The sequence below is a fragment of the Rhodamnia argentea genome, chromosome 11, assembly GCF_020921035.1.
Source record: "Rhodamnia argentea isolate NSW1041297 chromosome 11, ASM2092103v1, whole genome shotgun sequence".
Taxonomy (NCBI): Eukaryota; Viridiplantae; Streptophyta; class Magnoliopsida; order Myrtales; family Myrtaceae; genus Rhodamnia; species Rhodamnia argentea.
In genome coordinates, this window is record NC_063160.1 from 16,417,097 (window position 1) to 16,431,989 (window position 14,893).

Sequence of the window (14,893 nt, forward strand, 5' to 3'; positions counted from 1 at the left end):
CCCCTAATTCACTATTCCTAGAATGCATTCAAGCATTCAATGACGATTGTTACGTCTCTTTACAGAACCGAGTTTAATACCCCTGGAACTGTTGGCCTATAATGTTCCCACTGTCGCCAAACATGGGAATTTTGTTAAAACCAGGGTCTAGAGTCTTGTTAAGAGGTACTTACATCAGAACCCCTCCGCACCTGCCACTGCACAGTCTCTTGATATGGATTTACCGACTCCATTCACAAGGCCTGAGAACATGTCTCAGGCTCTTCCTTCGCAGGAACCAAACAAAAACTTCATTCTCACCACAAATTTTTCTCTAGCGTTCTAAAATCATCTGATCGATGACATTCTATATCCTTGGTAGAGGCTAAAAGCAAACCGGGGCACATACTGCGACCCTCTTTGTACATTCCTTCTGGATGTTTCCTAAAATACGTCGAATGAAATCAGTAGGCCATAGGTCATTTAAGAAAGGCACAGTTGCATCTGGTTGCTCGAAAAAAATTCCCCTCGTGATGAAGCAAAAGAAGTCAGGGACGGTTTTACATAGCAATTTTTGATCATTTTCTTGAAGCGAATCCACTTCCTGAAAGAAGCCGTGATAGGAAACCTGCATTGCCCTTGTCATCCACCTTGACCCCTGGTTTGTTTAAAGTGCTTATGATAGACCATTGAGCGTCAAAGTCCGGTTCATAACCGATTCTTTGCATGGCTCGCACGAGGTCAGATGCCTTTTCGGAATTATTCTCGCAGCAGTATCTGTTTATCACAAGTCGATACATCTCTCTGGTTGGGAGTTCACCGACCCTTGTCATGGACACCAGCAGCTTCTCTGCCTCCGCAGTTTCTCCAACATCGCAACATTTTCGTATGAGTCCGGCCCACACCTGCATGCTCGGTCTCAAGTCCCTACTCAGCATCTCAGCATGAACATCCAATGCTTGCTGCAATTCATCATTTCTGCAGAAACCACATGCCAGAGAATCGTAGCAGGAAGAAGTAGGAATGCTCCTTCTCTTCACCATTATGTTCACAAGATGAACTGCCTTCTTCATTTTCCCTTGACGAGACAACTGCTTGACGAGACCATCATAAATGACACCATCAGGAACTAAATTTTTCTCTACCATCCGGTCCACAAACTTTTCTGCTTCACCAAGCTTACCATGAGAAAGGAGCCCTTTAACCACAGCATTTTGAATGGTTGAATGAGTGATCCAGCCTCTAGATTCCAGTTCTTGACTCAACCATATGCACATTCCAGGATCCGATAATTCACTTGAGCAGGTAATGATACTCCTCAAACTGCGCTTACTCGGAGCCAGTTCCTTGGAGATCATGATGGATAGATAATGCAAAGAACTGGATAAATCCTTAATTTTAGAAAATCCATCCACAAGAAAATTGTAGGTGACTTCATCTGGCTGCAATTTCTTCTCTTGCAGCTCATCCAAAATTTTCTTCACAAGAAAGATATTTCCAGATGAGAAAGCATAGAAAATGAGAATGTTATAGACAATGAGGCCATGAGAGTTGCTTGGTCCCAGCAGAAGATTTTTAAGGTTTAATACCGCATGGGCCTGTCCTCCTAAGCACATCAGGCGCACCATCATCCTAAAACTGGAAAGAGAGAGGCTCAAATTTCTTCTAATCATATAAGCAAGTACCTCCTCAACTTTCCTTAAGTTGTTTGATTGACAAATACCCCACACCATTATAGCACAAGCTTCAGCATGTGGACCCACTCCCTTAGAGGATAGATCCCAAAATAAATTTGATGCTTCTTTTAATTCACCTGCCATAAGATAACCCTTTAGTAAAGCACAATGAGAAGAAAGTGACAAGGAAGAATCATCTCTCGGCACAGCCTCATTTACACCAATTGCTTCAGTAAACCTTTTTGCTTTGCAAAGAATAGGAATTAACAAAACTGACGCATCTGGATGAGGGACAAGTCTCTTGGCTTGCATGGTATCAAATATACTCAAGGCTTCTAAGTACTTTTTTTCCCCACAAAATCCCCTTATAAGTTGACTATATGCCGTATCCTCTATTAAGCAACCCCTCTGATGCATTTCTTTCACAAGTGCATATGCAATGGTACTTAAACCCGCATCACAGAGTTTCTCAAGGAAGACGTCGACAACATTATAGGCAGGGAAGGCCATAACTGAGCTTTCGAAAAGCTCCAGTGCTTCACTGATCAATGCATTCTGGCTGAGACAACCAACAAGAGCACTTAGGTCTTTCAGTCCTGGAACCCACTTAGATTCTCTAACAAGATCCAAGCAACCGCTGAGTTCTCTAAGAAATCCTTTCTCAGAAAGACTTCTGATAAAGATGTTATAAGTCTCATTCTCAATCACTAAGCCTCTTTCCTGCATCCCATCCAAAATAATCCTAGCCTTTTGTCTCCATCCTCTCTTGCTGTAAAGTTGGGCAAGCAAATTAAGAGTGTCTGCATCTAACTGTATAATAGATCTAGGCATTTTCTCCAGAAGACAATCTATACATTTGAAAGTAGGATAAGATGTACAAATCCCCTTGACTAAAGCCGATAGGACGGACAGAGACAAATTTTGCCCCCATTGAACCATTTCATCAACCAACCTCAATCCGTATTTAAGATTTCCATGCCTGCAGTGTTTCATTATAAGCGAGTTAAAATCGGGAAGAAAAGCGTCATCGAGGATCCCATTTATTCTTTTGTCAAACTCATCAATATCTGCATCCAAATAAAGTCCATTGCCAAGACTATCGTAGAACTCTGTCCTTGAAAATCTGGCATCACTGTCTCTCTTCAACTTCACATCTAGTGGACCGAATCCCAACATAGTGAAAGCCTTTGAAAGTGGATCCTCAGTAGAAGAAAGCTGAATTAGATGAAGTTTCATCATTCTGTCAACAACAGTCCTAACTTCATCAAATTTTCTAGCTTTACAATACCCTGCCAAGAAAATTTTGTAAGTTAAAAAATTGGGTGTTGCGCATCCCTCTATCATCTCATCAAGAATATGACATGCATGTTCCCACATACCCTCTTTAAAGATTGCACTAATCAGAGCATTATACGAACATATATCTGGTTTAAGACCTCTTCCCAATACTTCTGACAAATAAACAAGAGCACCTTTCAAATTCCCTTCACGACAGCACCAACCTATTAACATTCCAAAGGTTATTTCATCAGGCTTGAAACCTAACTGCTCCAATTCAAGTCTAAACAGGTTGGCCCTCTCTGAGCCAGAATTCCAACAGAGAGCACTTATCATCCTATTGCCAGCTTGAACATCCGGTGCACAGTTCAACTCAAGAAAGAAACTAAGGAGATCTTCAAAGTCTCTCTTCTCACAATATGCACAAACAATTTCAAATAGAACTGAGCTGCAAGGCTCATATCCACAACCAGCAGCCTTCTTGACAAGATTTCTCGCTTCTGGAATTTTGCCTTCTTCACAGAGTAATTTGACAGCAGCACCAAAGTTTACTTTGCTGAGCATCAAAGCTAATTCCACTGTCTATTAAATTAAGAGAAACCCTCAGAGCCAAGTGAGGTTTCTTCCTTCTAACTAAAAGTTCTATAAGTGAATAATAACAAGAGCGAGCTGGTACCAAACCTTGGCTTGACATTTTATCAAGCAGGTAGAGGCTCCTCTCGAAATCACCAACTCCAGCGTACCTCTCAATCAAGTCACTGAATATTTCTTGACTATCCAACGGAATTCCTCGGCTTTCAATATCCCGCAGCAACAACTCAGCTTCTCTAAGTAGCCCAACCCGCGTGAGCATCGACCCCATGAGTTCGTATGCTCGAGGTAGATGCTCAAACCCCTCACTCCGTCCCATCGGAAACTTGAAAACTTCCCATAAAGACTCCACCTTTTCGACTCCAACCTCAACCTTTTCAAACTCGGACGTAAACCCCGACAGTATTCGGAGCACATCCTGAGGTTCGAGCTCAGAAGCTCTAAGCAACCCACGGGCAGTGTCGGGTATCACATCGAAAATCTCGAAAAGAAGGTCCTTGAGAGAAGCATCGCCACGGGTCTTCACTTTCGTCGGGCTCTTCTCCTCTAACAGATGAGCACACCTGGATAAAACTGATCCCGCAATGCCTCGGAAACTTGAAGAGGACTGGTCGTCTGGAGACGGTGATCGAGGAGCGTCATCAGCGAGAGTATGAACAGCGGCGAAGCGATGGTTAGTGAGAGAGAAGAGAGGAAGAAGCTGCTTGATGTGGGAACGGGAGAGAGCGGCGCGTTGGAGCATGAAACACCGCCAAACTGATGTCAATGGCCAATGGGGATCACTTCCGCAGCGCCATGAATCAATGCCAACAAGTTTTGAACTTTTCTTGTTAAAAGTAACGTAGTATTTTGTCGCCTGATTTTTAATGTTTGATTTGAGAGTCAAAGTAAAACATTATTAAAGAAAGAATTTTTTTCACTAAAACCAGATTCAAATGTGATTAACAAAATATTAAAGACGCTTATTAATAAGACTCATCGCAATTAATAATGCCATAAGAAAATTTGAGCTAATTTTAAGTATCAATCTCAACCTTAAACAAAAATAAGAGTCAAAGTAAATCAATGCCAAGTGTGAAGGCATTGTTATACAAACAACATAGGATTCAATCACCTGACTTTATGCCGACAATTGCACGATGATTGGGTCAAACGCTCTGAAATTGGCGAAGAATTCTACAATTTCGAAATGTACCAACTTCAAAAAGGACAAGCTAGATCTTGGGAGGAGGTCCGACCCAACTTTACGAAGATCGTTCGGCCCATCGACCAAGCAACGCCGAGCCCTCGACTTTGGGCTCACCGGGGGGTCCGATCCTTCTTAGGCATTTCTTCGCAGCGCTTGGCCTCGATCCAAGTCGGCTGGCTGGAGTAGACCCGGCCCAGCCCTGCGGATCAAGATAATCCAGATGAGAATCCCCGCAGTGTGAGAGAGAGAGAGAGAGAGAGAGAGAGAGAGAGAGATGTTTAATGTGCAACTCCAAAGTTTTGTCAGGGGCGAAGCAGAGGACATCTTGGCAATGTCATATGCGAGATTGATGCAGATGTTGGAGGGTGAGCAGACCATTAGCAAGTGATGGATCGCCTTCTGGATCTACCCAAGCACCCCCACACGGATGTGTGTGGTCACCATCGTACCCGATCCAAGTTCATCGAGCTCCCTCATTGATGAAACACCGGTTACCCCATGTCTCGTGCCTCTCGAGAATTTTTCACCGAAAAAACACTTTACCTCACACGTCGGCACTTCCGAGCAAATCTCAGACGTTCGAGGCACACCAGAAAACTTTGCATGCTGTTCAGAATCGCTCATGATTGAAGCCGCCGCAGCGCCTCCGAATTCGGAAGCTCGAAGCCGCCTGGCTAGCAACAAAAATTGATTTCTGAGTTTTGAAAACAACATAGTCGCCACCGAACGGTTTAGATAAATCTTCAAGGCAATGCGCTTCGCTAGGTATTTGAGCGAATACGAAAGCAACAATATGTTATGTTATGGGTCATAAATTCTTAAAGGATTGGATCAAAGGCAGTCATTGATCATTTCTCATAGCCAATATTGCTTCATTAATTTTTTTTCGTTTCTTTTTCATGGGTATGAGTACAGGAAGTTCAGCTCCTGGCTACATGGAGGCTCATGAAATACCTTGCAAAACTCATTAACCGGCCGACCCTACGCCTTTAGTCTATGAAAGTGGGCTTTATCTGGAGACTGGAATCCCTTGCCTGCAGTCGATGGTATCTGAACGAGCGACCTCCCATTCCTGAATTGAAATCTCTTAGTCTTGAACCAATCTCACCTAACACTACAGTTGGTTTTCATCAATTTCAGGCGTGAAAAGAAAGATTTTTTGGGGGCACCATATATGCCCTACGGTTTGTAAATGAGAAAGGACTGCACTTGGGTTCCGTGCTTGTCCAAAGGGACGACGTCCATGTGCAATTAACACCCGCGGATCATGTCTGTCAATCACCGAATTCTCTCATTGAATGCCCGTTTTCGCTAATACTTGGCTGATTTTAATGCACTTCCACAGCAAGCGGGACTCGCGACAATTACAGCTGATGAAGAGGGACCACAGGGACAGTGGAACATGAGCATGATCTTGTATTTTTGGCGATTTTAATCAACATGTATTTATTGCTCCGACCGAAATGAAACATGTGATTACTGTTATTTATCCGATTGTCGTAAGGACATCGTGTCGTTTTTTTTTTTTTCTTTTTCCTGATTGGTTACTGGAGATTGAGGGTGTAGGGTCAATAAGAAAGACGACCACATTCGAATAGAATCCAAACAGTCATATTGGGAACGAAATTGAGACCATAGTTACTAGGAAATATTAAGTAAAAATCGACATTCGGTATGTGAATCACTTTTACACAAAAGCTTCCACATGAGCTGTTAGATTGCGTGAATCCATCGTGATGTAATGACTCATGTGAAGTGGACAAACATAAAGCGAGAGTTTTTAGTGGTTTTGCTTGTCTTTTTTGCTGCAGAATTTCAAGGACTAAGCTGAAAATTTTGCATAGGAAATTAGAGGGAAAAAAAAAAAAACACTACGAGCCATTGCATTTCCTTTTCTTTGGTGAATAAGGCTAAGTTCCAAACAAATCAGAACTTTTCACCTGGGATAAAAATATCATAACTTTTCAAACGATCTAAAAAAACCCACCAACTTCCATTTGAGGGACAAGAATACCCATGATTAATATTTTTGACGTTGAGATTATCACACATCGATTGTGAAAATAGTTGGTGGTCAATTTATAAGTATAAAGGAAAGTCTCGTTCTTTGACAATGACACATGAGCAGTTGAAAAAAAGAAATGCATCATTTAAACCAAAAGACAACATAGGATACGTTAACATTAACTAGAGAAACATAATTTCTCGTCATTTGAGAAGGCAAGAAAAAAGTTTTTTTTTTTTTTTCGACTGTTCTCCTGGACTTTGCTAATGGGTAAACAAGTTCAGTAGGACCATACCAAGACGGCCAAATCTGACCCGAAGACCCTCCTTTTATCTGACTCAAGTGCAGTCATTGCAGAGAGATTTTATCCTTTTCTGTGGATTCTAATCATGAACCGGAACCCAAAAAAAAAAAAAAGTGTAAAAAGACACGGTGCACCGACTAATAATTGAGCATAAAGTGTAGTAGACCTATAAAAGAGACAGACTCGAAAGAGAAATAGTCGTGAGTTCTTCAATTTTCCAGCTATTCAATAGCCTTTGGAAGAGTCTCGATTTGCCTAGCACAAACTCAGCTTCCCATGAGATATGAGCGGGAAGACCGTATATATTAGTAATGTCGCGAATGACTTCGAATTATCGTAATCGGTAAAATTCACGTGAGATTTATCATGTTTAATGGCCCAATAGTAGGTTCTTTAGATTCAACGTCAATTATGATCCAACCTCGAGTCGTGATTTGCGAAAAGAACTCGGGTAGCTAATTTGTAAGCTAAAAATCTCCCTGCCCCAGCAAATTTCACTACGCTTACAAGGTTTGGATTCGAGCCTGCATCGTTTGCCACAGTCGCTAGCACAGAGAGTAGCATGACATGAATGTGATAGAGAGAGGCGCATGTGATTTTTTCTGCAGTCTTGATACATGAGCAGTTGAATGGTCCCAAGCACTTCAGAAGACGTCAAGAACTTCCTGTCAGTCGTGATGTTGACGAGCCTCTATTTATTCTCCTCCACCTTCCCTCCTCATCTTCCACAAGCACATGCATTTTCCTCGGCGACGTTCTCTCCTTTTCCAAAAAGGTCGAGTTTTAATCTCTTTCGTATACACAGAGTCCTGTTCTTGCTTCAGTTAAATTCCATGTCAACAAAAGCAAAAACATCTCATGAGAATCGTGTCTCGGTGCAGGGCAAAAAGAGATGGTTTCTCTAGGATTCCTGGCGGTCGGCTTGCTCTTGCAATTCGTGCCGGTGTCCCTCGCATACGGATATTACGGCGGGTGGACGAATGCTCATGCCACCTTCTATGGAGGAAGCGATGCTTCTGGAACAATGGGTACGCGTTACGTGGATCAAGTTAATTTAAGTAACTCGATATGCTTAAGCCATCAAGTTAGAAATTTTCATGCATTGTTGTTTGTGTGAATAGGAGGAGCTTGTGGGTACGGGAACTTGTACAGCCAAGGGTACGGCACAAACACAGCTGCACTAAGCACTGCACTGTTCAACAATGGGTTGAGCTGCGGCGCGTGCTTTGAGCTCCGGTGCGCGAACGACCCGCAATGGTGCCTCCCGGGCTCCATTGTGGTCACGGCAACCAACTTCTGCCCTCCGGGAGGGTGGTGCGACCCTCCTCAACACCACTTCGACCTCTCCCAGCCAGTCTTCCAGCACATCGCGCAGTACAGGGCCGGGATCGTTCCCGTGGTCTACCGAAGGTATAGCCTAGACATTATTTGCTTGCTTCCTGTTGTGAGGTCTCATACGTGTGTGCACAAATCATGCTAATTCTTAGGTAGCAAAAATTATAGTCGAATCTAGCGCTAAATCAATTCGTTCGGGTTCAAAATTTGACTTTCCCTCAGCAGAAGCAAAAATATTGCGCTCTACATATACAGTTGTACTACCAAATAATATACTAGGACCCTACTTGGAGTCCTACCCATTATTTCTCAATCGATGCATTTAATACCAAGGAGTCGAGACGAATGTTCCCCTCAAATAATTCAATACGGATCCCTCCGTGCTTTGTCGGGGCTAATTGCGCTTCTTTCGCGACGTGTGCTTCTTTGCAGAGTGAGGTGCAGGAGAAGCGGAGGGATCCGGTTCACCGTCAACGGCCACTCTTACTTCAACCTCGTGCTTGTAACCAATGTTGGCGGAGCTGGGGACGTGCACTCCGTGTCCATCAAAGGATCGAGGACCCGGTGGCAACCCATGTCGAGAAATTGGGGACAGAACTGGCAAAGCAACTCTTACCTCAACGGACAGAGCCTCTCTTTTCTAGTCACCGCCAGCGACGGCCGGAGCGTCGTGTCCTACAATGTCGCCCCCTCTAGTTGGTCCTTTGGCCAGACTTATTCTGGAGGCCAATTCCGATACTAAGTATCGAACCCGTGTGCACAACTTATTACTAGCAGAAGTTGTGCACTACATTTTTAGTTCGAAAATCCAACTTGGATTTCTATGCTCTTTTCTTTTTTTCCTGCGGCCCGTCGGTGATCGTTTCGAACCGAGCACGAATTCGATCAGCAAGTTGAAGTTGAAAGACTGAATGAAGTCTCTAAGGAATTGGTGATTGAATCATTGTAGGGTTAGTATACATGTGAGGGAAAGTCCTGGTCAAGTGCTTTTTTTTGCTTGCTGAGTTTAGGCTGCTTCTGTAATCCAAAATGTCCTGCTGAATGGATAAAAGCCCTCATGGTTTTATTGGGCATGAATATCATCTTGGCTTGTTAGTCTTCCTCTCTCTTTTTCCTATCACTTCTGAATCCCAAACAATTCAATTAGGTAGCATATGGGATCTCAATCAAGAGCATACAAGAAATTTAGCAAGACATCTCATATAAAGTTCAGTTATTTCGAAATCATGAGTCAAGACATGGTATCGAGAGCCACCTTCGGGAGACAAGCAATACGTATGACTTGGTCGGGTCTGAAGAATCTTGTGATCATCACGAAGTCGACCTCACGACATCTTTATCAAGAGCCAGCTTCGGATACTTCTATCATGCTAGGGAGAATTAGAAACCCAGACTTAATATAATTCAAGCCGTTCTCTCAACTCAAATCCCTTAACGATCTTCAAGAAATCAATTCATTGCACGAACTACCGGCTTTAGTTAAGAGATGAAGCAAAGATGGCAACCACACGCATCTTTGGCAAGATCTACAACGAGTTGAGCCGAGTGCAAAGCAAACCCCACAAACTTCTAGAATGAATGCTCGAAAAGTGATGCAGCATCACTCCCCCACTGAACGAGAAACCAACGTGCCATGTCCGTGCTGAGTTGGACATAGCTGAAAACGTATCATCGACCAAGACATGGTTCAATTAATACAAGTAAAACGGGACTGAGTGATGCACATTAATGGTGAAGATGTGCAGATATAGAGGGATTGATTATCAGTTTCGTTTCTAGAGAATGAAGTTCCGTTTTTCGCTTTATCGAAATAAGAAATGTCTGGTCTAATTTGGTGAGTTAGCAAAATTAAAATGAGTAGTGAAACAGTTACTTCCATTTCATCTTTTCCACATCTTGCTCGTACAAGAATGTCCGCTTCTTCTTTGTTTTGTTTCACTGCCGAGGACACTCTTAGGTAAGTTCAGTTGTCGGCAGATACTTTTCCTTAGACTCACACAACTTGGCAAAAGCCAAGACCCAATCATTCTTGCTTTGCGATTCCGCACCAACCATTGGGATGTGGTTGACACTCCTTTACAACAGGATAGCACATGTATCCCGCTCCGGCGGGGGAGCCACCCTGGTGGGGGGTTTCTAAGAGGGCAACGCCCCTGGACATCAGAGAGTTTTTACTATTTAAGCCCATAATTTTTCATTAATAGTTTGAGTTTGTGCTCTTGAATAGCTATTGCTATATATACTCTTTTTCGTTTGTAATTGAGTGCTATAACGAGAGATGTAGAGTGCTAATTATAGTGGAATCATTTGCTGAACATATCTCTAGTTTAAGGGTGAATTAGGATAAAATCTCGAGTCATAATTTTCTCTTTCTCACTCGTTTTACTTCACCATGATTGTACGCCAATCCTAACACCAATGAGCTTAGTGTTGTACTGTTGCTCGTGAACCCAAGGCCCTACGCGGCAGTCCAATGACGAAGGAATAATTCGGCAACAAAAAGGTGACATCCTCTTTTGTGAAGTTAAGGATTTGAGTTGTATCGTGAGCAAACTTCTTACCGGCTTGTGCCTTAGGCATTTGTTACCTCAGGCACTTATTACATCGTGCGGAAAGACTTCTTAACTTTTGATACGTTGCGTGTGAATAGATTAAGTAGTTATGACTCAAAACGAACATCTCAACATTGATTTGTAGGGATCAAAGATCTTTAAGGGAAGACAAGGGAATTGAATGAACAGATGAGTTGGGTCTCCGAGGGATCATTTATTAAATGACATGTGGAGCAGAATTGACGATGTGCATGCATTATGTTCATGACTAGCTCTTTGATAGCTTGTCGTTTTGAGTCGGTCAACATCAATCGCACGAGATTTTAACACAAGTCAGAGATCAAACCATCGATGGAGATGCATGGCTGCATTCTTAATAGCTAGTAATAGACAGTAAGAAGATCACCGAAAATTCCAAATAAGATCCTGAACTGCTCTCATTTTCTCAAATAAGGGCATGATGTGGATCTTATTTCAAATAAGAGTCTAAAATGCCCTCATGCCTAATCAAGCGTATTTTCCTATTTGACATTTTTTGATTCTTTTCCTTTTTTTTTTCTTTCTCTATTTCTTTTTTTCCCCCTTTAAGAAAGGGAATGGCCACCGGCGAGGGCCGGGCCACCTCGTCGCCCATAGGTCTTCCTTGCAATAGTCGAGAACGGCCTCCCTTGGGCGAGGCTAGGGTGGTGACCTCACCTTCGCCTCGCCCAATTGAGGCCACCCTCCACGACCATAGGCGAGGGCCAACCTCACCTAATCTGGAGAGGGATGTGAGGGCTAACCTCGACGGTGGCTGGTCATCACCAAAGATCGGCCGTCAGCCAGGAAGGAAAAAAAAAAAGGGAAAAGAAGTAAAGGAAAAAAAATATAAAAGATGAAAATACCCTTGATCGAGCTCTTCTTTGAAACAATGAGAGCATTTGAGGCTCTTATTTGAAATAAAATTCATTTCATACCCTTATTTGAGAAAAATGAGGGTACTTCAGCTTTTATTTGAAATTTTTCCACAAAACTTTAAATACAAGTGAAGAGGGTCATGTAAGAATTTTAGATATAATTTTGGTTTACTTTTTCCTCATTCTAGATATAATTTAGATTTGTCATCGAGTGTTCTAAGGTGCTTTTTTTAGCACATAGTTTCCTTGCGGCGTAAAGGTGAATTCTCATTTTAACTTTTGTGACGAGGAAAACCATCTTACATAATCAATTTTAGATTATGGGGAAAGGGGATAAAATGCAGTCACAAGTTAGCACCATTATTAACTTTGATTTTTCAAGTCTCAACTTGGTATTACAGAAAAGAAAAAGAAAAAGATTCCATGGCCTATATGAATCAAATAGATTGATGTAAAGTTTCATTAGGAGAACTCCATGATAGGACCCGTATAAGTTACAGTTCGGTTAATATTGATCTACGCGACCTATATAGATCATGTATAATTTTTCATATAAAGGAGGGTTTTTAAAATAGGAAAATGTTTTCTTGACGGTAATGTCAAAGACAATACAATCTCAAATGTAGATTCACATCTTGTTACTATGTGTTTTGCATAAAGCATTTATTAATTGGGAGATCGTGTGGTTAGAAATAACCGACAGTATTATCAGATTGTCAGACTAGCAGCTCCATTTAAAATAATATCATTTTGACACCAGTTGACTTCTTAAATGAGGTTCGATGTAGAATACAGATTTTTTTCATTTCCTTTCTATTTTCACTTCTCTCCTATCATTTGTTTACTTATTTTTTGGACAATGATTTATCTCCTTTTCACTTAAGAATGATGTATATATCTAAGATATTTTGTAGGACAAAGTCCGTCGTTGCCATAAAAGGGTTAAATAAACGGATCCGGATCGCCTAACATTGGGATTTTTGTGACATGGGCGACATTACTCAAATCAGGTTATCCAAATGAAAATGGATGGCCTGATTTGAGCCACGTTTGGGATTCAAAATTTTTCAAACCCCAAAAAATTTTCCACCCACATTTTTTCCCTCCCTTTCAACACATGACGTGACTCAAATCAAGTCATCCATTTTCATTTGGATGGCCTGATTTGAGTAATGCCATGCATATCATGGAAATCCCAATATTATGCGATGCAAACCCTAAACAAACTTGGTTATGTAGAGGAAATGTCATGATTACGTTGTTTAGTATTCCTTATATTGGTTAATCATATACGTTTTAAGCATGAAGTCAATTGTTTAGCTAAGCTTAGCTTACGTATGTCTATACATACATTATCATATATCCATTGAGGTCGCGCGACCCTTTAGCGGCGGTCGCCGAAGAGAGAAATTGATCCCGACCATCAAAATGCTCAAGGGAAAAAGAGAAGAAAATTAGCATCCGTTTGTTATGCAAAAAATGAATGATTTGAAAAAAATTTTCCTAAAAATTATCGCTTGTATCGCTTTATAAAAAGGAATGAACAAAAAATATTTTCATCATCCATTAAAATATTTAGACATAAATTGTTGTCGCGAATGAAAAGATTTTTTATTGGCTAATTATTTCAAATGACACAAGCAATCATTTTTAGGAAATTTTTTTTCGAACCATCAATTTTCACGAAATAAATGAAGCCTTGTAATTTATTAATTCTCGCAGAAATAATCAATTAATAGTTGTTCGTTTCAACCGTCCAACCCTAGAAGAATAGAATACAATATTGGGTTGTGGTCATCATAACATACCAATATTGGGTTCAATACAGTCTATATCCTATAGATGGATTTATGTACATGAATTTCATGATGCTTATCACGTCTTTCGATGCGTATTCAAATTTTAAAATCAGTATCTCAACTAAACAACAAGAGGATTTCCCACACAAAATCCGAAACTCTTCCAACTAGTGAATAGTCGTCGACTCGTTTAATTGCACTGACAATCTCACATTGATCAAGCTTCATTCATCATCTTCAAGCTAATCATTATCAGGTTTGAAACCATCTTTACGCCCCCACGAAATTTGAATTACTCAACAAGAATGACAAGACCTAAATGGAAACAAATTAAATTACTCAACACTAGTGGAGAGGCATGAAATTACATTGAGATTATGCTTTTCAATTATCAGTCACATGAAATCTAACTTTAGTTGGAGGAAAGACAACAAAAGAGAATTTGATAATCATGTACAAAAAGAAAATCTCCATCGAGTCTCCAAGAATATAAAAAGAAAATCTCCATTACTGTGTCCCAAAGAACGTAAAAAAAGACTATATGCCATTAATTAGACCATACCGTGAATTCGGAAGAGTCGAACTACGGACCAGCGGGAACCGGCGCAACATAAACCAACCACCTCGCTCGAAGAGGGACCCGGCAAAGCGGGCAATGCAGGGTTCTCCAATTCGAGAGCCATTGCCTGATGCAACTTTCGTGGTACCAATGGTTGCACGCCTTGATCACACAACACTCCTCTCCTTCCTCAAAGCTCTCCAGGCAAATCGCGCACCCATCGATATTGTACTTCGCCACATCAACACGATGCCGCTCGATGATGCGATCAAAGAGAGCCCTAGTCGATCGGCCACGGAGCCACATAAGGAGAAGGGCGAGGCCAATCAGGACGAGCATATAGGTGAGAAGGCCGCATGCTAGCGACTTCATGAACACCGGCGAAAATTGGGAATCAGGAAGAGGCGACGGAGATGCCGAGGAAGGCATGACCTGTTTGTTTCGTCTTTGAGTTGGAAGAGAACTGGTGTGCGCCTTTGAGCTTTGATCGAATCAAATGTTTTGGTCTTTTTTGGGAAGACGAAGATTCAAGTCGGATTAGGATAATGTCAATTAAGTTTTGAACTGGCGGCGTTGGACGGTAGAAGTCCAGTTGCAGAACAATGCCAAAATAGGCATGTAAATACCAGTAGGGTTTGAATCTCAAACATTGTCCTCAATAATTTCAATGTGTGGGAAAATTACAAAAGAAAATTATATACCTATTGTACTTATGTCAATTCAATCATAA

At 41.5% G+C, this 14,893-nt stretch overlaps 2 protein-coding genes across 2 annotated transcripts; one reads left to right on the forward strand and one right to left on the reverse strand.

The window, feature by feature from the left end:
- Positions 1–255: 255 nt before the first annotated feature.
- LOC115730187 (pentatricopeptide repeat-containing protein At5g15280, mitochondrial) lies at positions 256–4,266 on the reverse strand. Its single transcript, XM_030660787.2, is given in 2 exon segments — positions 256–3,462; positions 3,464–4,266. Coding segments are annotated over 2 exon segments (3,708 nt in total). The 3' UTR covers positions 256–557.
- Positions 4,267–7,648: 3,382 nt separating this feature from the next.
- LOC115727188 (expansin-A10-like) lies at positions 7,649–9,428 on the forward strand. The gene is made up of 4 exons (XM_030657354.2): positions 7,649–7,797; positions 7,904–8,050; positions 8,144–8,432; positions 8,790–9,428. Exons 1-4 carry the CDS (start codon positions 7,758–7,760, stop codon positions 9,097–9,099), a joined length of 786 nt encoding a protein of 261 aa, XP_030513214.1. The 5' UTR covers positions 7,649–7,757; the 3' UTR covers positions 9,100–9,428.
- Positions 9,429–14,893: the final 5,465 nt, after the last annotated feature.